General features: G+C 44.5%; 1 protein-coding gene across 15 annotated transcripts in view; it reads right to left on the reverse strand.

The window, feature by feature from the left end:
* LOC133468617 (steroid hormone receptor ERR2-like) overlaps window positions 1-25,489 on the reverse strand; it is a 105,346-nt gene that overhangs the window by 18,086 nt on the left and 61,771 nt on the right. For 8 of the 15 annotated variants that reach the window (XM_061754723.1, XM_061754722.1, XM_061754742.1 and 5 more), the window contains one exon: window positions 869-1,293. In XM_061754723.1, the coding sequence (XP_061610707.1) occupies window positions 869-1,280 (412 nt within the window). In that variant the 5' untranslated portion in view covers window positions 1,281-1,293. Of the gene's footprint in view, window positions 1-868; window positions 1,294-7,931; window positions 8,465-19,553; window positions 19,600-25,489 lie in introns of those variants that run through there. The other 7 variants (XM_061754734.1, XM_061754735.1, XM_061754737.1 and 4 more) reach the window with 5 other exon arrangements.

The raw sequence follows: 25,489 nt of genomic DNA on the forward strand, positions 1-25,489 counted from the left end.
CTTTCTTGACTTTCTCCCGCTGAAAGGCTTCTTAATTACAGTCACCCAACACTGATCGTTATTGACCGAGTGTCCCGCAGCTCGGGACGAATGACGGACACGTTGGGTCCATTTCGGGGGCGTCCTTCCGCAAAGGCGAGGAAGAGGAGGACGAAGACGAAGATGAAGAAGGTGTGCAGGACGACGCAAAGTCACAGAACACCGTTTGACTCTTTGCTGTCTTATTAAATACGAATTTTCTGCATATCCAATGTCCGAATGTGGCCGATTTCATATTTGTTCATTTCATTTCATTCATAAACGGGATGCAATTGGTAATGAACGCTTCAAGTGTTGAGAAACTCCGCCTCTTCCCTCGCTCGGCGGGAGTCGTGCGACATTATGTCGCCTCAAGACCGGATGTTTTTTGAGACAAATAGTTTGGCGAGCTCCATTTGAGCAAGGCGGTTTTGTTCAAAATGGATCGCTGAAGTGGAATGGATGGACCAAGTTGCAATATTATCAGAGAAAAAAAAAAGAAATAGTGGTAATTATAGGAGAGTATAGCTGGAATTTTACAAGAAGCTCTAACTGTTTGAGAATCAAATTGGAATATTCATCTTAGAATATTGTGTTTGTGTCAAGTGGGAATTTTGGATTTTGTAGGATGCTTTTTCTTTTCTCACGTTTTTTTTTTGCTCCTTCACACAACTTGTTCTGCTATGATTTATTGCAATAAAATAAAGTACTTGTATTACGTAGAGGGGGGGAGGAATGTATTACAAGAATAAAGTTGTAATATTACCCGACAAAAACGTAATATTACTAGAAAACAAAAACTTGGCATTTATTGGTGTCAAGTGGGAATTTCAAACTGTGAGCGTAAAACCTTGTATGGTCCTTTTGAAGAAGGCTTTGCAGGCCTCGCAGGACGCCACGCCGTAGTGGTAACCCGACGCCACGTCGCCGCACACCAGGCACAACCTCTTGGGGATGGCGTTCAGCATGTACTCGCACTTGACGGCCGACTCGTCCGCCAGGCCTCCGGAGCGGTCGTCGTAGCGACGCAGACAGGCTCCGCCTCCTCCCATCCCGTGCAGGCCCGGGTTGAACATGGGTGGCGAGTCCAAGCCGTGCGAACGCGCTCCCGCGCCCGCGTTGACGTAGCCGCCGCTGGCGTCCGAGTTGCCGCTGGGGCTGTGGCGGCCGCCCGTGTCCACCAGCGACGACGACGGGCTGGACGGCTCGGTTTTCACGTAAGATTCGCAGCTGGACGACAGGTGGCGGTCCTCCGAGGGCATTCGACTTAGCAGCCTACACAGAAGAAAACAAAATCATCGGGCAAGTTGGAATTCAGGTTTGTAAAGCACTGTAATGACTAACGGCCGCCAGCAGATGGCATTGGATTTGACATCAGCACAGCTTTTGCGTCGAAGATAAAGGTTAGGATGTGAATCTTGGCTTGTCGTGACAATTATTATTTGTCGCGGTAGGTAGTCGAAAGTGTGTGTCGTGATCGGGAGAAAAGATGACGCCATATATATAACAAATGATGATTTTGCCATCGAAAGTCTTTTCTCAGTCTTGTTTTCAAAGCTTTTCTCTCTTTTTTGGGGGCGGTGAAACCAAAACATGGTTGATGCTGCTGCTGATGACTAAGGAACAGAAAAAGCTCGAACCAAAGTCGTTTTTTCCTGGTGAAAGAAGCTAATGACAGTAGGCGAGCGCTTCTGCTCGTGTGAAGGCCTTGCTGCCTCTACCACATCTGTTGATCCGCAGCTTCACTTCCTGTTTTAGGGGGGGAAACCCTCCTCTTTGGGTGTCAGACTGTTAACATCGACGCAGCCGAGCGCTGTGCGGGTGCGTGCTTCGCTCTGCGGCGAATACGACGTTGGCAGGCAGGAAGCGGCGTTAAACGAGTCGATGGCGGGGTGAGTTTTCTTGGCGCTGCAACAGTTAATTAATCTGGGGGGGTTGGGATTCCTGAGGGAGGGGGGGTAGTACATGTTAAAAATAGTACACAGCAACCTTTTTATTCAGTTAACCCTTATAACCCTATACATACTGTCTGAGTTGACCCGTTTTTGACATTTGACATATTATAAAACAAAAGAAAAGTCATTTCCCCTTTTCTCTGAAACACGGATTAAGGATTTTTGAATACATTTTCAAAAGATCTGCAGTTCATAATTTGATAGCGATCAAAATTGACATAGAACATATGACGTGTGCATGGAAAATGAAAAGTCCGTAATTAATGGCTGACTGGAAACGACTCTGGAATGTGTGGGAATCAACGGCGTCGACAGCCGATTGGAGGAAAACGGAAACGCGTCGCCGCAGAGGACAGCGACGATATCGTTCACAGACGTTAATCACGGCCCTGAACGCACGCGACGGGCCGTACGTGAAATGACTTCGTCCATCTCCGGCGCCGCGCCTTCAACACGTGCGCCAGCGCGGGAAATAAAGACGACCGCGGCGACATTCCCAAAATATTCAAAATAGTTTTACGCCTCTCACATTCTGCAAACACATTTGAACGAATTAAACACATTGTTAGATCACCACACTGTTTGTATTGTTACGTCTGTGTCCATGCATTTGCCTTTAAGAGGCGGGGCCTGGTGGGGTGGCATGTGAGTGCCTTGGCGTGAGCTGTGCCCGGCAGCAGCTTCTGCTTGAGTGTTCAATAAACAATAAACTCTCCTTTCCCACGTGGATTATGTAGCATCATGATATAGTTTTATGCATTGTCATATTAAAACGCAACTTTAAGAATATGATGTCGTCATTTCCATGACTAATGGTAACGGAAGCGTACAGTTGCCCCCTGCATACTCGCGGTTCAGCACCCGCGGATTCAATTGTTTTCAAATGAAAACAAATATTTTATTTACATTTTTCTTTTGGGGGGGGCAACCAACCCCTAAAACACTTATTGGCGGTTTATCCCTGCTCAGTCAATATTTTTGGGGGTTAAAAAAAAAAATATATATATTTTAAAAAAAAGTTTCATTATAATGGATGTAAATATATTTCGCGTCCCCTGTGAGTAGCGGCGCACACATTTCTCCAACACGCACGCAGGCAAGACGCACACACTCAGCGTATGGCCTGCTCAATGTCACGGCAGCGCATACATTTCCCCCACAGATGACGTCGTCTCACCTGCGGGTGACATCGACGGCGGCGGCGCGCACCTTCAGCAAATTGCTCTCCCCGCAAAGTCAAACACGCCCCTCGAGCCGTCATTGAGAACGAGAGTGAAAGGCGAGGGGGCGGCGGACGGACTCATGAGGGACAGTTCGCGTATTGATTTCATAAATAAACAGAGATGGCCATCGATCGCCTCTCGTCTTATTTTGCATTTCAATTACCGCCCGGAAAAACGTAACCTTCAAACGTCTGCTAAGTCTTCTTACGGCGATAATCTGAGGTGGCAAAAAAGTCGTCATTTTAACAGAACGCTCTTCCAATATTTTATAGAAATAAAGTTGTATTATTTCAACAATAAATGCCCACAATCATGGCTAAAAAGTAGGGATGTTCGATAGCATTTTTGTTCACTCGAGTACTCCCCGATACAGAGTACTGATACCACGAGTACTTTTGATACGTACAATTTTAAGTAACACAATGACAGACGCTGTAATTGCGAACTAAGACCTTTCTTTCTTTTTGACGCACGTGCTGATTCGCCAACTACTGCCGGGAAGGATTTACTCGATGTCTCGGTGGCTATCGGCAGCCTTCATGAGTTACCGGATACCTTTGAAACAAGACCGCGATTGGCCTGATACCGATACCTGTCATCCGTACTCGCCCGTCCCCGGAAAAGCTTTCCAAGTTTCTACTTATCGCTTCAGTAGTTTTAGTCATATCTTGTCTTTGTTGGGTTAAATACAGAACAAAATTTACCGCAGGATTTGACACGTGAGAAGACACTTTCTCCTCGTGGCTCTGTCAAAAAAAGATCGTGACTTTATTCAACCTCTGCGGATGACGACAAAGCGTAAGAAAATAGAGCGAGATGTTGATTGATCGATTGAGATCTCGGGGACACGTGAGGCAGAAAAAGCAGGGACAGCGGCATCACGTGAGCCAGGGAACATTAACGACGATGACGCAACACAATTGGCGGAGAAGCCAAGAAGTCATTTTTGGGCAAAATTTGTCAATGTCGAACAATAATGTTAAGATATGTGGATGAAAATACGGTTGTTATTTTACCCGGAATAACATTCAAATATAGGAGAAATTTGTTTTAGTTTTCCGGGAACAACACTGAAATCTTGTGAAAAACAGTTTTTTAAGCGCAGCGTTGCAATATTATGATTAAAAACTTGAATTCACGTGAATCAAGTTGAATTACTGTGAGGAAAGAATTATTCGCCCAATCTGTAGAAGATAAGGTCAATTCTTCCCATTTGTTACCATTAGCCAATTTAGCCCTTTTGTGTCAGTTAACAAAAGCTACATACAGGAAGTTAGCCACACGACATTTTGAGAGCGCCAAGGTCGAGCCACGCTACCTCGTGCTTAAATAACAACGTGCTCGTTCGCATTACAAGCACTCTCAAAGTTCCTAAAAGAGGGAAAAGAGGATTTTTTTTTTTCCCGCCATCAAAACGATGACTTGTTTTTACATGCGTATCTGTACGTCTACCCAACGACCAAGTGTGAGTCCCGCTGCCTCTCGTCGTTCTCTCAACACACGCGCAAACGAGACAACTTTGCGTGAAGCTAACGCTATTAGCGCCCCTGCACACAACGCAAACGAGGGCGAGGGATGAAGTCGTGGTTTAATTCAACGCGCCGTTTGGGAGCGATCAAGAAAGCAAACTCACCGGAGGGAGTCGTCGCGGTGAAGGTCGGAGGCGAAAGGAGAGTGCAAAATTGCTTTGGAAGAACATTTGCAAATGTTATTTCAATGCACTGTAGGTTTTTATCAATGTGGAAATTAACGTTGGTGATTAAATAAAACAAAGTGAATACATGGGGAAAAAAAAACTTACATCCCAATCTTAATCTAAACTCAAATCACGATTTCGTTGTTGCCTTCCGCTATTTAAATATTCATCATCAGTCATCATGAAATGAAAGTCATTTGATTGATATTTTATTTGCATTACTTTCTGGCCTCATCGTATTTAACGACAATGTAAAAGGACGTGCGCGAGATCAATAAAATGGATTTGGTGGATCTCGCCGATATGGCGTTTTAAGAGCCGCGGGGCAAATAAGGTTGAGAAAGGAAGAAAAGCGCACCACCGGTGTGCCCTCCAGCAAGGCACCGTCAACTTCATCGGGATGAACACACATATGGATTGGATTCATTTGACGATAAAATAGAGAACAATTGCAATTCTGACTACTTTTCATTGAGTCCATTAATCACTGACCTTCAACTAACACTTTGTAGTATTTTAGTAATTACACAAAAGTAGCGCACGAATGTTAATTAACATAAAACTAGATGAAACTCTAAAGCAGGCACTTCAAAAAAATGGTGTTCCATTCAGCAACTTTCTTTTTCAATCTCACATTTTTCCATTCCAATGACATTTCGAGGATTGCACACTCGTCACTGATCCGCTTTATTTGGATGACAGCAAACGACGAAAACAATTGGATGTTGAATCCAAATTTTGTTTTTTGTCTTCGAAATTCTGAGATTTTGTCTCACTATATTATGTACGCTACGCAGCGTGTAACTCCAGTAACAATATGTGCAACGATACACAACAGAGAGAGAGAGAGAGAGAGAGAGACGCCACTAAAATTAGAAGCCAGCACGTGTGTTGCATCACTCTGTGTGTGTGTGTGTGTGTGTGTGTCCTTTTGCACGACCGCGTGTCCCTTTGGGAGGAGAGATGAAACAGATGCTATCATACACAAATTGGGATTCTAAACTACTTCTTCAATTAGGAATAAAAAGAAGGCAGAATTTTTAGAAGGCCCAAAATGTATATTCAAAAGAAAAAGAAAAATGGTCTGTCTTTCCAGCATATAAATGTTACGTTAGAAAACTGAACGAAAACTGCCATGTCCTTGTCTTTATGTATGTTACGTAAAAAATAAACAAAAACATGTATTTCAAGAAGAAAAAAAACCCCATCAACATTGTCTAAAAAGAATGAAATAAAATCTCACGAATGACCAGATGCATACGGTTAAAAAACTCCTTGCGAGTTTTTAGAATACATATATATCGGTTGAGTACTGGAAATCACAAAAATCAAATCAAATGAAAAAATTAAAAGAAAGAAAAGTCATGATTGCGCAGATGCATAATGAGGTGACATGTAAAAAAACATGTTGAGAGTTTAAAAGTGTTGATACGGAAATATTTATTTGAACTCTTTCACTGCCATTGACGGCTGTTGATTTCTAATATCCATGTTAATAAGGACGACTGCCAGGAATTATGACATTAATACACGCTGATAAAAATGTCAAATTACTTTACGTCCTAAAAATCCAACAATATTTTGTCGTAACTAACTAACTTTTACCATTTTGCAGACTGAAAAACAGACAACACAATGTTTGTGTCGGTCACGTGATTGTGTTGTCATTTTCAGGCCGGTGACTCGTTCGTGGCAAAGCTCCGTTTTCAGATGACTTGTTGTTCCCGCATACGACAAAGAGACATTTGGAATCTTGAATCTTGAATCTTTTTTTTTCGGCACCTGCGCAATAAAAGTGAATTGTTCTCAATTATGTTAGGAACTCTCAGCGGTCACAACATTAGGGACGCCACTCCCATCCAATACGAGAGCGCAAAGGATCAGAAAGCTCCATTTTTAGGTGTTAAGTTCATATTTGTCATAATAGTTTCATCAGGCAACAGCTTATCTGATCGGATTTTTCCGCACATAACCTTGAACGCATCATCAACACAGACAGCCGTGTCTCTGGAAAAAGATGAATAGTAATACAAATAGAGTTGTGCATTAGGACGACATAAGACATTAAGCCCCCGAAGGAAGCATTGATCAGATAATGCACGATTACCCACCGTATTTTAGGCATGCATCTTCAATGTTTACATTGGGGAAAAAATGTAAATACAAATGTTTCAATCTGGCCCAAAATGCAATTATTTGGACAAGAGGATTTCTCACCCCCACCCCAAAAAAAAAAGTTATTGTTGCAGAATTCTTTTTATATCACTGCTCGGTTCACGCAAATTGTGGAATAATGCATCAACTTGTTTTGCTTAGTTTTTTTGTTTCTGGCGTCGAGCGGGTGGCGGCGCTCCGTCCCATCCGGAGCTCAACAGGAGGACCGTCCCGCTGCGGCGTGCGGCCGACCAAACGCCAACGTCGGCATCAAAGCTCATTGGAAGTCCTTTCCGTATTTCCCAACCTGGAACACGCCCGTCCGAATAGTCACTCACGTTGGCGTCAACTCGAAGCATTTACTTTTATCTCCTTGTGACATGTAAATATTGAATAAGAGCGTTAAAAGTCATGTTAAAACGCTTTCCTCACAAATTAGTTACAACAAATGTTGGACCCTTTAGTTATATTAAATTTCAAAGGATAAAAATACAAACTTTTTTGGCTATTCGACACAAAATGAAAAATCTGTTTCACATATTTGCAATTTTGGATCTGTGAGAGGTAAAAGAGCACAATTGCAAAAAGTATTGATTGATTGGGAGTTAATTATGACTTTTAAGCAATGTTTATTGAGACTTTTTCATTGTTTTGAAGAATTTGGGCTCATTAAACATCAGGAACATTATCGTTTGTAGTGACAGGATGTTCAAAAAACACAAGCAGGACCTCGTAATATACTTTCTTTTCCTGCAGTAATCTGGAGCGGCACAGCGGCAGGCAGTCTGCGGCCTGTTTCATCGCTGCCGTTTCGGAAGAATTTTCGAACTTCGAACGAAGCCGCGGATTTCGACGCCCGGAATGAGAGAGTCGAGATGCACCTACTGGTTATGATAGCAGAGCGGCTCGGGGATGCACACGTCGGAAACCTCCATCAGCCCACGTTAAGCATTCCTGATGTTGCAGCAGCAGCGGAAGGAGGAGGAGAGTAAAAAAAAAGAAAGAAAAGGAAACAAAACAAGAAAAAAGCAGGAGGGAAGCGGAGGGTGCAAGCTGGAGATCACTTCCCAAGTGTCCGCATCGTCTCGCACACGTCAGGCGCTCCCGGGTCTTCCCTCCCGTCCCCCCGACAAACTCCTGCAAGCTGCTCGGGAGGGACAAGAAGAAGAGGAAGAACGCGAGGAGCCAGGGATGAAGAGGCAGACGGATGAAGCGATGCGGCTTCAGCAGACGGAGAGAAAGGGAGAGCGGGAGCGGGAGAGAGAGAGAGCGAGAGAGAGAGAGAGGAAGTCTCCATTGAAGACGCCAGGGTGCTTTAAGAGCGCCGGGGCACAGATGGGGCGGCTGCTATTGGTTGGCGCCGGAGGGGGCCGTCCTCAGGCTGGCCAATCAGGGAAGAGCGGGCGGTGGACGCAGACCTACAAAAGGATGGAAAGTTGTTTTGTTATTTTTTCATTCCTGTGCAATTTTCCTTCGCTTCTTTTTGTTCTGTTCTTTGGATACAAATATCCAGTTGTCATCCAATCAAGCGCAAGCACAACGGCGCCTCGAGATACGAGGTCTGGCCGGCGCTTTGACTTGCGAGCGGAAACTCCAGATACGAGCGCCGTACGTGCACGGTGAGCTCAACTCAGATGACGTTTTACTGTCAAACTGAACGGAAAACCAAAAGAATCACGCGGGTATTCCGTCCTATCCCATCCATCTTCGGGGCGAGAGGCGGGGTACACCCCGAACTGGTCGCCAGCCAATCGCAGGGCACAGAGAAACAAACAAGCATTCGCACTCACAGTCACACCGACGGGCAATTTAGAGTCTTCAACTAACGCATGTTTTTGGGATGCGGGAGGAAAGCGGAGCGCCCGGAGAAAAGCCACGCAGGCACGCGGAGAACACACAGGCGGGGCCGGGATTTGAACCCGCAACCTCAGAACTGGGAGGCGGATGTGCTAACTGGTCGTCCACTGTGCCTAATTCTTTACATTCTATTGAAATATGTCAAAAGTGTATTGTATGTTTTATAACATACAATATTAAGGGTGCTATTTGTCTTAAAACACATTTTTGCAGTTTTTTCGGGCGAACCGGAACGGATTGATGACATTTTCATTTGCATTCATTAAAAGGACCAAAGATGATTTACGATTGTCACCAAATGCGCTGAATAACATTTGAACATACGCACAATGCTACTTTGACTTAGGAGTGCCATTTTCAAGTTCCGAGCCGTCGCTCGGTCGTTCTTCAAAAAGATGCAAAGTGTGCTTGCTTCAAGCTGGTTATTGCCACTCCCACTTGAAGTTTATTGCAAAACTAAATACAAAACAGAGAAGTACACGTTGTGTATCTAACCAAGTCACAAGATTTTGTCGTAGGAAAGGCTGCTCACTTTCTGCTAACACGCGCTGCCAAACGCGGACGATTCGAGCAGGAATATCACAGTTGTTAAAAATTTTTTAACAGCAGATATTTCAACACAAACAGTGCAGACAAAGAGAATACAACTACTCCCAGGCATATATTCTTTATCCTCTGCGAAGAACGACTTACGGCAACGCAGTTGTGACGCTCTTCCTGTTTCATCCTCAAGTCTACGTGTGTTATATGCATGTAATTACACAGTACAATACTGGAGAGCACGAAGCGCCAGATGTTGTGATTATCGGAAAAGAGTTCTTTGTTTGATTTGCCAAAAACTCCCCAATAAGCAGCATCTTTGTGTGTGTGTGTGTTACTTGAGTAGACAGAAGTGCAGAATACAAGTTCTTGTGCTTTGAATCCAAGTTTGGAGGTTTATAAGTCATAAAAACACACGCAAAAAAAAAAAACCTTCCAAGAAATTCATTTTCCCGTTTCGCCGGTGCGGTCTGCTCGAGTTGGAGCCGAATGGGTGAAGCGACCCAGCGGATCCGGAAGATGGCGCTGCGGTGAAAAAAAAAAAGCTTGGCGTTTGTGGCAATTGGCAGCAACTTTGCAATGCCGCCCTCTGGAGGACCGGAGTGGAAAAGAAGTGGAGGGACGACTGAAAGACCCGTGTGTGTGTGTGTGTGTTCACATTAGCTGTTTACGCTAGCGAGCGAGAGGCACGTCCGCTGCCGAGCGGACAGTTTACGGCGCTTTACGGGCTCAGCGCCAGCTTACGCCCGGCTAAAGTGTTCCCGTTGCGCTTTCATGGCATCCGGCTTTTCTTTCGGAGCAACGGCAGCTGCTTCCCACACCGTCCCACCAATCGCTACGCGAAGTACGAAGAGTGGGTGTGTGGGGGGGGGGGGTTGATTTAGAAAGCACCACCCCTACAAGAAAAAACAAAACCCAAAAAAAAGGACAGCTGGGGGAAAGCAAGCTGTGGTTTGGTAAGAACGACGATAATGACAGCTGAGGTTGGAGGTTCGTTGCGAGGACATTTCTGAACAATGTTTCATTTGCATGGTAGAAAGAATGCCACGAGCGTTCAGAACAGATTCTTCTTTATGCCAGGATGTTTAAAACTTGAATTGTCATTTCCGAGTACACTGAGAAATTGAACTGCATGAATTTCAATTTGAAGTTCCCCTTCCATCAGAATCCATTTTTTTCTTCTGTTTGAATGCACTTCTTGCATAACAGTAAAGACATCAACCCCTTCATAAAAATCATGTCGCCCAAAGAACTTTGCAGACACAAGTGCATGAATGATCCTAACTACTCAGAAAAGCGTGACACTCTTGTCATTATGCAATCGCAATAACAGTAACAAGAAGACATGCAATCGTTCCCACACTTTTACAAATTCATACATATCGCCGAAATAGCAGCATTTATTTTGCTGTCTGCTATTGTGTGAATACAAAATGGCTGCCTCATCACAGATCCCTCTGGTGTATTGCAACACCACCACGAGGCTCCCTCCAGCGGCTTTCACGGGAAAGACGGCTTGAGCGACATCCGTCCAGCCGTCCGTTTTCGGAGCCGCTTCTCCCCATCCCGGCTAACGTCGGGCGGGAGGCGGGGTACACCCTGAACCGGTTGCCGGCCAATCACAGGGCACATACAAACAAACAATTGAGAGTCATCAATGAACCTAGCATGCCTGTTTTTGGGACGTGGGAGGAAAGCGGAGTGCCCGGAGAAAAGCCACCCACGCAGGCACGGACGGGGAGGACATGCAAACTCCTCAGGGATCGAACCCCGCTCCTCACAACTGCGAGGCGGACGCTCTAACCAGTCGGTCACCGTGCCGCCGGCTTGAGTAACAAAGAAGCAAAAAAAGAAACTCTTTGGACACAAAGATGAATTGGTGATCGTTTTCATGGAAAAGAGGAGAGAAATCCGACACAAAACGTCAAAAACGCAAATCCTCAAACTTGATTTGGGACACCGAACGGTAAAGACATTTTGGCATTCAAACTTGTTTGAGGATGACAACTGCCAATAATTCAAATATTCATGAGTAAAATGAATTCCTTTTCAAAAGGAAATTCAGCTGGGCATGTCTTCACCGTTATCGATGAAATTGTGGGAAAATGAAGATTTTCCTTAACACAAATATCAAGATGAAAACTCTCCAATCATTTCTGAAATGATGTGAATAACTGATAGTATCTTGTAGCCCCCTCCCCTCAAACCCCGACCCACTTCATCAACCCCCCGATCAATACGAAAGCCATCACGCGCTCGTTACCGATCACAGCCCGCAAGCCTCGGGGACAGAGCAACCCTTGACCCCCGCCCCACCCACGAGAACCCAAAAGAAAGAAAGAAAGAAAAAAAAAGCGGGGGGCCCATGAATAAACGGCGCGCTGCATTCAATGAAATTCCCGATCAATATTTTGGCATGAATGTGCTTCGTGTCCGGCGGAGGGAGAAGCTGCCCATTCTGCTGATCTGATTAAGACATCCAGACATAATCAATAGCGGCGATATGCTGATATTTCTAACGAGGCGCGCAGAAAAGAAGACCCAAAAAAAGCGCACAAATACGATTGACGATTGGAGCGGAAGCGTCAAGATTTTTGGAAGACGGCGACGCTCGCTCGGTGGCAGTGTTTTTGACCTCGCCGCTTTCTGTGGCGCTCGCCGGCTTCCCTCGCGCGGTGGGCTTCGCGGCATCCGACAGCAAATCTATTGAGCCCACCGCCGCTAATCCGGCTAACACGCTAGCGCCAAAGCGACCGACACCTAATCCGATCGTTACGTCTGCGTTTAAGCAAAACTGCTTTTCAGCTCTAAGCAGCTCACCGGCCTGCTCGGGATTTGGGAACACCGCGTACAAATCCACATTTCAAATGTGTCGTTTTTGGGGGCGCTAATTGCTCCATCGCAGTCTTAACGTCGAAAAAAAAAGGCAGCGATCATTAGCGGTCGATGAATTATCATCTGATGCATTGTTGTACTGTCCCACAGGAGGCACAGTGCGCTGAAATTCATTTTTTTTGATTTTATGCACCACCCGCCTAATTTAATAGTAAGATAAAGATTAGGCGGTGACTCTCAGCTTGATTCTGAGGGATACAAACGTTTTAGAATATGGATACGTACAGTATAAACAGAGCATTCGTCGCAGTGGAACGTGCGTGTCGCAATCGTGGCGTGAATGACGAACGTCGGGGAAAAAAAAGTCGAGCCGTGCGGCGTGTCAACGTCGCTCACGGCGCGTTTCTTTGTTGCACATCTGGACGTAAATGATTATTTGCAATCAAAAGCCCTTTTTTTTTGGGGGGGGTTTTTATAGTTTGAGGTGTCACCAAATCCAAATATATTCATGTCAACAAAGTCATGGTTCTGCTTGGCAAAGAGTTGGTTTTCTCCGCTTCTTGGCCAGAACGCTGTGACTTTGGCGAAGCCAAATTGTCCGTGTTCTGCTGCCGATGACTAAAGAACAGAATCTATATGGATAATATATATTTCACACATCAGAAATTGGGCTATAAACACGTTAGCTCAGTGCAGCGAGAGGCCAATCAAGGGCAGCAAAAGTGGGCTGATCAATATGTCGGCCACAGCCAAAGTGTGCGAATGATTTGAAAGGGCACGACGATATCGTCGTTTGCAGAGAGGCCCGCCGGCCGGTAGTCAAGAAGGATTTGACGCACATACAGTGTGTCAGAAATACATCACCGCAGTGTAGAGGAGCCATGAAGCCGTGCTCTAACGCCACATGGAAAATATGCCAGGAAAAATGGACATTGATTTATAATGTAATTCCGTATTTTCAGTTTTATTGTAGTTTTGTGATTTGATTTGATTTCATAATTTGTACTTCTATTTTTTACATTCAATCCTAAAATGCCTACCGTGACTATGTCTTTTTTTATTTTGTGATTTTATATACAATTTTATTTCAGAATGTATTAACATTTAATTTGAAGAGCACACAGTGTTCTCAAAATGTGCTTCAATGGGACTATGATTTTATTAGAATTTTCTAATGTTTGTGATTTAGTTGTTTTGTGATTTTATTCAATTTTATTTTCTGTTATTACATTTATTTTGGGGATTTTTATTTTTACCTTGAGTTTTCTATCATGAGGCTCACTGTGATTTTATTTTAATTAGTTTCTTTTAGTTTTTGCAATTGAATTGCATTTTATTTATTTTATTTTTGTGTGATTTTGTTTCTTCCCATTTTAATTTGAAAATATTTTTGGGGTGTAATAAAATTACATTTATTTTATGTGATTTGATGTATTTTTGGGTAATTTTGTTTTGACATTTAATTCCAAGATAACATGGTCTTCTCTAAATGCGCTTCTATGATTCTATTGCGTTTTATGTTTCTGATTTTATTTTGACATTTAATTTTAAGACAACAATGTGTTCTCTAAATATGATTTCATGACACTGATTGTGATTGCATTTAAATGATCTATTTTTGTGATGAAATTTGAATTTTGGGGTGATTTTATTTAATTAGGTTTTTGTGTGATTTTATTTATTTTTGTGTGATTTCATTTTTCATTTCATTTTATGATAACACGCTGTTCTCTAAACGTGCTTCCATGACACTCACTGTTATTACAAAATTGTATTACTTGTACGCTTTCTGTAATGCAAGAAGAAGCCACAAGATGGCGCCAAAGCCCCGTCTCAGTAGGAAAGTAGCACAGTTGGTTTTTGAAACGAAATTAAACAGTTTTGGGATCATAGTTTTGGGTATACTTGCAGGTGAAACTATTAAGACAATATAGGCATTTATTAACATTTTCGGTCGCGCGTGTCAACTACTCAGGGCTCGGTCCAAAAATAAAAAAAAAATCAATAAATAAAATCAAGCACCTCCTCCGCAACTTAATTGTGAAACAGCTGCTTTACATCATCCGAATTCTCACGTGCGGCGCCCGCATCGCTTGGGCGATGTTGTCGACGGAGTCACCTCGACACGGAAAGCGCGCTGGCGTCATTGCCGTCCGTCGGCGAGGCGGATGGATCCGTTCTTGTCTTGTTCATCCCGAGCGTCAGCGCTTTGTGACGTGCGCGACGCGTCTGCTGATCCCACGGCGAGCGTCGCCGGCAACAGGTGCATCGGCACCTCAAATACAAGGCAAAAAAACCTTTTTCTACACACGACTTGTACGGCTGTTCGATAGGGCCTCAAATTTGAAAAATGCCCAACTCTTCAAAAAGGAAATACATTCCTCAATATGGACCGCAAGGCTCTATGACCTTGAATATTTATTTCAATCTTTAAGTTCATGCTCTCGGGAGAAATACGCAAATCCCCCACAATGCAAAAAAAAAAAAAAAAAAGAATATATAGGTAAATAAATAAATTTTTTATTTTTTTTTTATAAGCAAAGGGTGAAGGACCTCAGTCAGAAATAAATCCTCTATTCAATTTGAACTGATTTCCCCCCTCCTTAAAATCCGAGAAAAGAATTCAAATCTGCGGAACGATTTTCGTGAGAAAAATCCCATTGTCCATTTTTATCGATTTGAAATCAATAAAATGTACTTTTTTCCCCACTCTTAACCTACATGAAGGATTAGCCACAAATTGGCCTCAAAGAAGATTACAGGGGCTGTAACTTCAGAATATGATTCGAGCAAAATTCAAAGGTCCTCCTGTAAGTTTGTAGTGATAAAAACTACACATATGCCGAGTAACTCTTGATTTATTTTTATAATTGATGCATGAACGTCAAATAGACCAAAATCTAAAATAGGAACGTGCAAATTCTGCTCTTGCCCAACAATATCATTTGAACTAAAACAACAAGAAACTAAACCTTTATAAAATAACCTAAAGAAGGCAAATACTCCCACTCTAAATGGTCTTAAATGAACTTTCTTTGCTTCCACTCATGAACGCACACAATAAGCATAGATTACACGGTCCTTGTTTTCTGTGGGTTACACATAAATTAGCCGTTTTGAACATTTTGCTTCTGTGAGAAAGAAAAAGTCGCTTGAGTTGTTGGAGAAGTTGCAAAGTAGCAAAGTAGCGACTGAATCACCACGTTGGCAACACCGACTGTGTTTTTGGACGCTAGCTCAAAAAGACAAAATAACAAACCTCGCAGGCATATATTCTTTATCCTCGACAAAACAACGACCAATATTACAGCAGCTTGAAGGAGTTGGGGAAGCGATTCTTCTTCGTTTGTGTCTGTAGGACTATATTGTACTGCCACCTGGTGGCCGAGTCGCACACAACTGAAGGAGCCACAATCAATTGCTCATGATGCACAAACGGCACCACTGTGCTCAAATGAACAAGTGCAAAGTTGTGTTAGCGAGGTGTGTGAAGTGTGAGGGTGAAGAGAAAAGTCGGCTGTGTGAATTCTCGTCGGGCGGGCGGGCGGGCGGGCGGGCGCACACCTCGAGCCCGCGGGCTACCAGGAGCTCTTCAATGATCAGCGTGACTCGCGGGGAGCGCTCAACTTAAGTACAAAACTTTCTCCGTTTCCTGCGACTTAGCGAGCGTCTGATCGGGAAAACGGTCGTCTCATCTCGTCCCGATCCCGCCATGAAAGACGGCAAAAAACGAACCGCGCGGCATCCTGGGTGACGGCACGTTTCTCTTTTGAGCACATCAATGAGACGTCAGATGTTCGCAAACTCTACAGAAGAAAATGATAAGTACAGTGGAACCTCTCAAGTCGGATGCAATGCCTGCTGTTCGTTCCAATTCATTTAGAATGGGTTTTTTTCTTTCATTTTTTTTGTTTGAGAAAAAATTGCTTCATACCTTCCAGATGAATGAATGAAATGTCAAATTGAGTCAAATATGACTTCCAATTCAAATGATTGTTTATTGCCAACTAATCTCGTGCTAAGCAGCTCGGTCAGAGACTTGGATACTTGTTTCAATTACCTAACCTCAACCAAAACCCTAACCTTAACCTTAACCTTACCTTACCTTACCTAACCTGAACCTAACTCTACTTTACCTTAGTCAACCTACAGTATCCTTGACCTAACCTTAAATGAACCTTAACCCGACTCAACTAACCTAACCCTAACCCCGCCCAACCTAACGTTACTCATCCTTTCCAAACATAACGGATCCTTAGTTGACTCTACCTTGTCCAACTACAACAGAACCGAAACTAACCCATGCCATGTCTTTCCCAATTGAAACTTACCTCGGTGAACAGAAAAAGGCAAATAAGAAGTTTGTTATTTGAATGTTTTGCATGTGTCAACCTTGTAATGGCGGACGCAGTTGCAGCCTGAATCAAAGTATGAGATTTCGACGTGTCATTGTCCAAAAATATCGGTGTCTATGGATCCGATCGCCTTTGCCAACCAGAGCATGGCGAGGTGGGTTGGGGGGGGGGTCACCCCTGTTGGCGTATCGCAAGCACAGCAGTCACATTGCTCCGTCATGCGCGCAGACTGCTTACAAGAAGCGCCGGGAAGCTTTCATATTTCACACTCAGCGTTTTTGGCCAGGATCATTTTGGCAGCCTTTAAGAATATCGCCGCCCTAATAAGAGGATAAAAATAAACGGGTGGCGCGAGGGGCTATATCGGGCCGCCGTAATCTTGTATTCCGAAGCGTTGTCGCAGCTAAACGTCTGGCTTTGGCTCCATTCAATGAGATTAAAGCTCCTCCCCGGTTGATTCCCAAAGACCATTTGCGCTATTTTTAAACGGTAGCGGGAGTGTTCGGAGCCAAGAAGACTATCTGGGAAGGACAGCGAAATGGATTAAAAGGCGGCGGTGTAAATGACATTCCGGGACTGCTTGGAGGAACACCTTCGGTCTCCGGCCCGTTGAGCCAATTAGGTCAGCAGATTCCAAAACCGGGCAGAGGCTACACTGTGCCGCCTTTCGCCATTTCCAGCTTGATTTGGGAGTCGTTTCCTACTTACCATCTCTTCTCGCCATTTGAGTCATTATTGCACTTCCAATTCCACACGGCAAATGGAAGCGCCTCATCCGTTTCTCAGCAACTCCGAAGAAGCTGAGCTAACATTCAGATGGACGGCGCTCTACAAAACGGTCCCTGTCATCCGCGCTCATTCTTGGCAGAAAACAAGCTTCCAAAACCAGCTTGCGTGCGGCGTCGGAGCGGCCCGCTCACCTCCTTTTTCATGGTTACCCCTCAAAATGTTCAACATTGGGCAAAATAGCTCGGCCAAAAAGGATTTATGTACTCCAAATAATGTATCTTTGTTCAACTATCTATGCCAGTGACTTATAGTGACAACAAGAACAAGGGACTGCTCCTCCACTAGATGGCAGAAGGTACATAGTCAAGATGTGGGGCTCCATTTTTGTCGGTAATGTGCCGTGAGAAATGCTGAGGGTGACACAGCATATACAGCAGCACTGTACCGCGTGCTTTTATACAGTACAATATTATCCATCCCCATCCACTTCTCCTCATGTGGGTCGCGGGCGTGCTGGCGCCTATGCCGGCTGTCTTTGCCCTGAACCGGTCGCCAGCCAATCGCAGGGCACATAGAAACAACCATTGGCACTCACATTCACACCTACGGGCCATTTAGAGTCTTCAGTTAACCTCGCATGCCTGTTTTGGGGATGTGGGAGGAAAGCGGAGTACCCGGTGAAAAGCCACGAACACGCAAACTCCACACAGGCGGGGCCGGGATTTGAACGCGGGTCCTCAGAACTGTGAGGCAGATGTGCTAACCGCTCGCCGCACAACATGACAATGTGCTATTTTTCCTCACTAAAAAAAAAATCTAATTACAAAGATTTTCAAATGGCCGTTGCGTTCTTTTCGACGGTTCGAGAGTTTTTGAAGTCACGGGCACGTTCGTGAAACCAATTCAAATCGTATCTCGAGGCACCGCCGGTGCGAAGTGCTGTGTTATTTATTTTATTTTGCCAAAAGCACATCGATGGGTCTTTGTCATAACGTCAGTCAACGAGCGTCGCGCTCAAACGGCTTCGCTCAATCAACACTTTCACGACCACGAGGGAGTCGGCTAATGGTGCTCGAAAAGTTGCGAGGGGGGAAAAAAAAAAAACCACACAAACCCCCGAAACATCAGCTTTGGGAAGTTCTCGCTACCTGGGAAAGAAGCGTGTTCCTGCAGGCGTTTGCGCTATTGTCTGATAGTAAAAGCTGCGCTCTTCGGGGCCTCGTTGCTTCTCTGTGAGCTCAAGTGCTGGATTTTAGCGCACGCTCATCCCAGGAGGGCAAAAAGCTTTGCCGAAGTTGGAGGAGGGTTATAGCGAGTTCACTTGGTAATGCTCTTTGAGCGTTCAGCCAACTTTTGAATAAAAGAAAGAAAGAAAGAAAGAAAGAAAGAAAGAAAGCGCAAATACGAGGTTGGGAATGTTGTGCGCCGCATGTTTAGAGGTGAGTCAAATGAGGAAAATCCCGTGGGCGTTCTCCATCCAAGTATCTGGAGGAAAAAAACCAGACGCAGTCAATCGGTGCAGGGATGCTGGCCCTTTCGGTCGCATTTGAAAACCACATTTTCCTCGCGATACGAGAACCTCGGAAGGAGTTGCGCCGTCGCACCCGCTTTGTTGAATAAGCCGACATTCACCCGCATGAATTCCCCGACTTGTGTCTTCCCCTCATCTTCCCCCTCGTTATGCATTTCATGTTTCTAATTTGCCGTCATCGCGGCAAAATGCCGCGAGAAGCTATAAATTCCTTTCTAATTCCAAATAATGAGGATTACACGGACCAGCGGTTTTCAATCAGCGAGATCATCCCGCTGATAGATGGCGGGATAACCGGTCATTGCGCCAGACATAAATATTGTGTCGTTCCATTAATCTGCTCTAATGAGGTGTCAGAGCTGCCAGTCATCCATCAAATGCAATTAGGAATAAACACATATGCATGGAGATGGGTAATTAATAATTAGCAAAGCAAAGAAAATACTATTGGCAATTTAGCACAGCCGCAGTCACACAATGACACAGCAGATGAATACCAAACTAATACTTTGACACTTCTTGTTCTCTTCTGCTTTGCCAATGTGGCACATTAGAAAACAAAACAATACAACGATGAGGTGGTGCTCATCTACGCGGAAACAGAAGCTCACGATTGATTGTGGGGAAGGGAGGAGCGCAAGAAAATATTGATTCACATACCTGCGCATCAACAGTTTGTCCTCATCGTTCAACAAAAGTCACTGTCCTAAAAAACAAAGACAAGAAGAAAAAAAACAGCACATGACAAGAATTCCCTGTTTTCTCTTTAGCCAAGACATTCGAGCATCCCGAGGGGTTTTCGAGCGGCGACGCAAAGTGGAACTCGCTCCCAAATGCCGAAAAAGAAACACGTTTGCATCTCACCCGTGAAAAGCCGCCACACGGAGAAGCGGCGTTTTCTGGGCCCCGCGGGGCTCCTGGCGGCTTGCTGGAGCTCAAAAGTGGTTTTGCTTCGTATTTGGAAGCTTCCACGCATCCCTCCATTTTCTGAGCCGCTTATCCTCACCAGGGTCGCGGAGACCATCCCGGCTATCTTCGGACGGGAGGCGCGGTACACCCTGAACCGGTCGCCAGCCGATCGCAGGGCACAAACAACATTCACACCTACGGGCAACTTAGAGTCTACAATCGACCTACCGCACATGTTTTGGCGATGTGGGAGGAGAAAAGTCACGCGGGCACGGGGAGAACATGCAAACTCCACACAGGCGGGGCCGGGATTTGACAACTGTGAGGCAGATGTGCTAACCGGTCGCGCGCCGTGCCGGCTATTACCCCAAAAAAAGCAAAAAAAGACGAGTGGCTAAACTTTGCTCAACAAAAAAAAACACTGGGGGAAAACCCCCCCAAAGAAAATCATTGAAATAAAATTGAAAAAAAAAAAAGTGTCCAAAATGGGGCTCAAACATTTCTGCGTCTGGACTGAAAAGTTTTTTTTTTTTTTCCAATTAAAGCGACTTTCAAAAATATATCAAAAAAGAAAAATACTTTAGAAATGAAAAGAAAGGAAAAAATGCTCAAAATCGATAAAACATTTCTGGAATCAGGACAGAAAAGAAAGAAGAAAAAAATGCTTCTAAGCAGCAAAAAATTGCTCGAACATTTCTGCATCCAGGCAGGGAACAAAAGGAAAATGAAAAAAAGGGAAAAGGGGAACTGAACCCTTAAAAGAAAGGAAAAAAGATTCAAGATTCAAGATACATCCTTCTGGATCCAGGCCAGGAATTTTTATTTTTTAGAAAAACAACAACAACAACAACAACAACAAAACCAACTCAAAAATTGTCCCAAATTGTGCAAAAACATAAATGGATCCAGGCTTTAAGAAGAAAAAGTAAGTGATTTCAAATTGAAATTGAAAATGAAAACTTTTCTGCATGTGGGCCGTGGTCCCTGATGCCGGTGTGGAAGATTTCCTGGCAGCAACTCGAAAAATGAGCCGCGACCATTTCAAAATGCGCCCGCCAAAAAATTTTAATCAACCACTCTGAAACTCTGAAAAGTAAAGTTTTTTCTGAAAATCCTCCCAGCAAACAACACTGAAGTGTATTTTAGTTTTTTTTACAATCTGCACACGAATCGCCATCCCGAGGCCACGCGGACCTTCACCTCGCAGCGCCCGAGCGTCCGAGTCGACGTTCGTGCCAGATGTCGAAAATCCCCGCAGACCCGCCTGAAATATCTTGCTCACCAAAGTGGCACCCGACAGAAGGACAAACCCCTGGGGAAAAAAATGTCTGGGCTCAGCAGTGTGGCTGCTGACGACGGGGGAAACGCGCCACGCAACAGAAGTCGCCGTCGTCAGGGCGGGCGAGCTGTTTTAAGAAACGCGCGGCGAAGAGGCCTCGATACGGCGATGGCTCTGGCGGCAGCAAAGAGGCAATTACACGGAGGCATCGAGGCGCAAGACGGCAGAAATCAATATAGCACAGGGCGTTTCCCCTCAAGTCACTCAATGTCTCTATTCAACATCGTGTACTTTACATTTACAGAAAGTAAACAAACTCACTCGCGTGCTGCTCTGTGTGCAGTAATACCGACTGACAGATTTTTCTTGGTTTTTTTACTGTCTCGAGAGCTGCGCACATTCAATGCAGTACCACGTTTTGCCACAAGATGCCAGGCAGCACTGAGCTCCACTGAAAGACAAGCGGCGTAATTAACAGCAAGAAAAAGCGGCAGAGAAGGTGTCCAACTAATCTCTAATCGTATATATTATATATACAACCCCAATTCCAATGAACTTGGGACCTTGTGTGAAACATAAATCAAAACAGAATCCAATGATTTGCAAATCATGTTCAACCTATATTGAATTGAATACACTACAAAGAGAAGATATTTCATCTTCAAACTGATCAACTTGATTGTTTTTAGCAAAATAATCATTAACTTTGAATTTGATGGCTGCAACGCGTTCCAAAGAAGCTGGGACAGGCGGCAAAAAAGTTGAGGAATGCTCATCAAACACCTGTTTGGAACATCCCGCAGGTGAACAGGCGGGTGCCGTGATTGGGTAGAAAAGGAGCTTCCCTCAATTGCTCAGTCATTCACAAGCAAATATGGACGAGGTTCACCTCTTTGTGAACAAGTGCGTGAGAAAATAGTCCAACAATTTAAGGACAATGTTCCTCAACGTACAATTGCAAGGAATTGAGGGATTTCATCATCTACGGTCTATAATATCATCAAAAGGTTCAGCGAATCTGGAGAAATCGCTGCATGGAAGCGGCAAGGCCGGAAACCGACATTGAATGCCCGTGACCTTCGATCCCTCAGGCGGCACTGCATCAAAAAGCGACATCGATGTGTAAAGGATATCGCCTCGTGGGCTCAGGAACACTTCAGAAAACCAACGTCAGTAAATACACTCCGGAAGTGCAACTTGAAACTCGACTATGCAAAGCATGCATAACTGTGCATGCTATATATATATATATATATATATATAACACACACACACACACACACACACACACACACAATTTTTGTCTTGTAAGATCGGTTACTCGAAAACAGCTGGCAGAGAATGCGTGAAAGTTTGTGTTTACATACACTACCACTCAAAAGTTTAGGATCACTCTCCTGAAATTGAGTCCTCCAAACTTATGAACATTTAGTATACAAGTTTTGACAAAATTTACATTTTTTTCCCCCCAAGAGAAGGCACTTATTTTCACATTATCTGTGAAGAAAAAAAAAATCTATCATTTCTGTGGAAGTTGCTGGGGGAAAAAAGTGTCTCAAAGCTTTTTTGGTGTCATGAAAAATAAAACAAATCCCAGCAGGGTGGAAAACAAAAGCAAAACTCGTTTTGAATAACAAAATTGTTATTTGCTTTTTCTATAAGTGAAGCAGCAGAAAAGGAAAAACGGATAAAAACCTTATATTGAAATTTGGTGAAAACAATTGGAAATTGTATTATAAGGCCATATGGCCCCACTCTACCCCTGAGCACCATCTCCTTCTAAAACTTTTTTGTTTTTTTTGGGTGTGTGTGGATTAGATGTGACCTACTTTAAAGTTGTGTATTTGAATATGAAAAGGACACCAGTGGGGGGAAGCCCAGGGGACCCAAAGAGCGGCTTCCTCTAAAATGTTAATGCTTGGGCTAATTGAAGGTATATTCTTTGTCAGCTCCCACTTCCGCGACGGTCTCATCTACGCCAGCGAGCAGAGCTTTCAGATGATTTGACTGCACCGAAGGGGGCGACGGTGGGTTTCGGGCGCTTTTAAGAGAAGTTAGTGGAGGGGTTGGGACTGGGGGGGGGGCAGGCACGCATTCACTCACACACTCAATCAGAGTCAGGTGCATGTGTGGCACATTTTTGAATTTCAAAACGGGAATAATTGCCCAGGGCGGCGGCGGGGGGGGGGGGGGGGGCGCGGCCTCGGGATTCCCCGAGAGTCCCTGTGAAGTCGACAGCGGATCACGCGTCGATGGAGCGACGCCGCTCGCATTTTCATGGCGTTCGACAAACTTCCTCCCGAGTAATGCGGCGGCCATTTACTTCTCACTGAAAGATCGTTTGGAAAAAAAAATGTCAAATTATGCCGTTCAAAAGGGGCGCAAACGTTTGCTCGCTGAGGGAAAATCATGCAAAAATGGCTGCTTTGAATTAAAGTCGAAGTTGCGTTTCATTCAATTGCCAGCAGTGGGATGTAACTATAAGCAAAATGAGGAAAAATAGCTCTCCATAATATTGTACCTTATAAAAACATACAGGAATAACATAATTCAATTGAATTAAAAATAATTCAACAGTTTTTGTCACACTGAATCAACTCAATGGGCATTGCGCTGCTGTTTGCTGTGCCCGCCTTGGCCACCTGGGGTCAGTATAAGACAGACAGACGGGTGTACTGTTTATTCAAATCTCTTAACTCCTCGCAGCTCGTCAGTACAGCAATAATATTAGTCATTCTTTGCATAAAGAATATATGACAATGAGTACTGTTAATATATATTGCAACATTGATGCTATTTAGTGTTAGCATTAAGCTAACGGACTGAAAGGCTAAGCTATGTGTTGGTATTAAATACAAAAAGTGTTATTCTCTTTGTTTCGTGGCCCAATGGTTAAGGTCGTCGCCTGCCACCGTGGGGGACCAAAGGTCAACACCCCGACCGGACCGTCCGCCAACATCCCCCGGACTGACCGCTGTGGTGCCCTTGAGCGAGACACTGCTACCCCTGCTCCAGTGTGTTCTGCTAATTTCGTGTGCACGCGTCCATGACAATGAAGGTGATTCTTCTTCTTCTTCTTCTTCTTCAGTGAAGAGTCATTAACTGCATTTTTTCATATTATAAATATTTTTTTTCTATGGCCTCGCTATATCGTGGCTTTTTGTTTATTGCAGGAGGGTGTGTAACGTATCCTCCGCAATAAACTGGAGTTGACGGCAGTTGTCGAGACAACTTTACGGATGTGGAACTTTGATCAGTTAGGCCGCCGATGCGCAGAAACCGACAGGTGAACGCTCGTTACCTCCTGCCGGGGTTAATAAGCGGCGCTCGGTGATGACGGCGGCCATCGATGACCGGCAGGAGACGCCGGCAGAGGAAGCCGACTCGACGCGAGACTACGCCGAGTGAAAGGTAAGCCGCCGCCTCCTCGCGGGACGGACTGACGGCCCCCGCTGAGGTGTGATTCGTCTTGCGGTGCCCGCGTGGTGAGCCTTCACGTCCGCTCGGGGGAAGGAATTAAAAAGAAAAAGAAAAAGAAAAAAAAAAAGGGGACGGCCGCTCGATGTGGGAAAAGTACGAGCGGTCGGTGTGGCGGAGGACAATCCGTCAGTGGCAGTCATCGCAGAGCTGCCGAGCTGCCCACGGAACTGAAACAGCGTCGGGACATGATTAAAAATATGCGCGCCAGGAAATGAAATGCAAATTTTTCACACTTTACTTCACGAAGCTGCCTGGGAAAATGTGAACGTAAAAGTGGGGGGGGGGAGGCATTTAAATCAAAAAAGTAGCCAAAAATCAGGATAGTGCTCAGCGATGAAGTTTGGAACTGAGTTTTCCACGCCGCATTAAGCGCGTCAGGCAGAACGGGAAATGATTCCGACAATCGTGGCGAACGAGGATCTACGAGGATGTATTTCCTTTTTTTTTTCCTATCCAAGAGAAGACTGAGGGAAGCACGCAGCAAAGTGGAGACTACGGACCAGGACGTTGCAGCAACTTTAGCACGTGTCTTTGTTTTTCTTCTTACTCGTCATTACAATGAAAAATGGGCTTTTTTGTCCACTGAGATTGAACTGTGATTGGACTGCGTTACGATGAAAACTGCTACGTAAAAAGTCCAATTGTCACATTCGTATTGGTTGGACATGACATTGGCCGCTGCCGGTATCGACAACATTTTTGTGATCAAACTAGCGGTACACCAATTAATCGATTAATCGACAACTAATCAATTACCGTATTATCCATAAATCGTTTAGAGCCATTGTTTCACTTAAAATTGTCCAAAATCTTCAGAATTTCAGCCTCTCCACTGTAAAGATTCTTCGATTTCTGTTGTCCTCCAGGAAAGAAGACTGATTATCTTTGTGTTTTTTCAAAATAAAAACATTTCACTTTTCATGTTGGA

This window comes from Phyllopteryx taeniolatus, chromosome 18 (assembly GCF_024500385.1).
Source record: "Phyllopteryx taeniolatus isolate TA_2022b chromosome 18, UOR_Ptae_1.2, whole genome shotgun sequence".
Taxonomy (NCBI): Eukaryota; Metazoa; Chordata; class Actinopteri; order Syngnathiformes; family Syngnathidae; genus Phyllopteryx; species Phyllopteryx taeniolatus.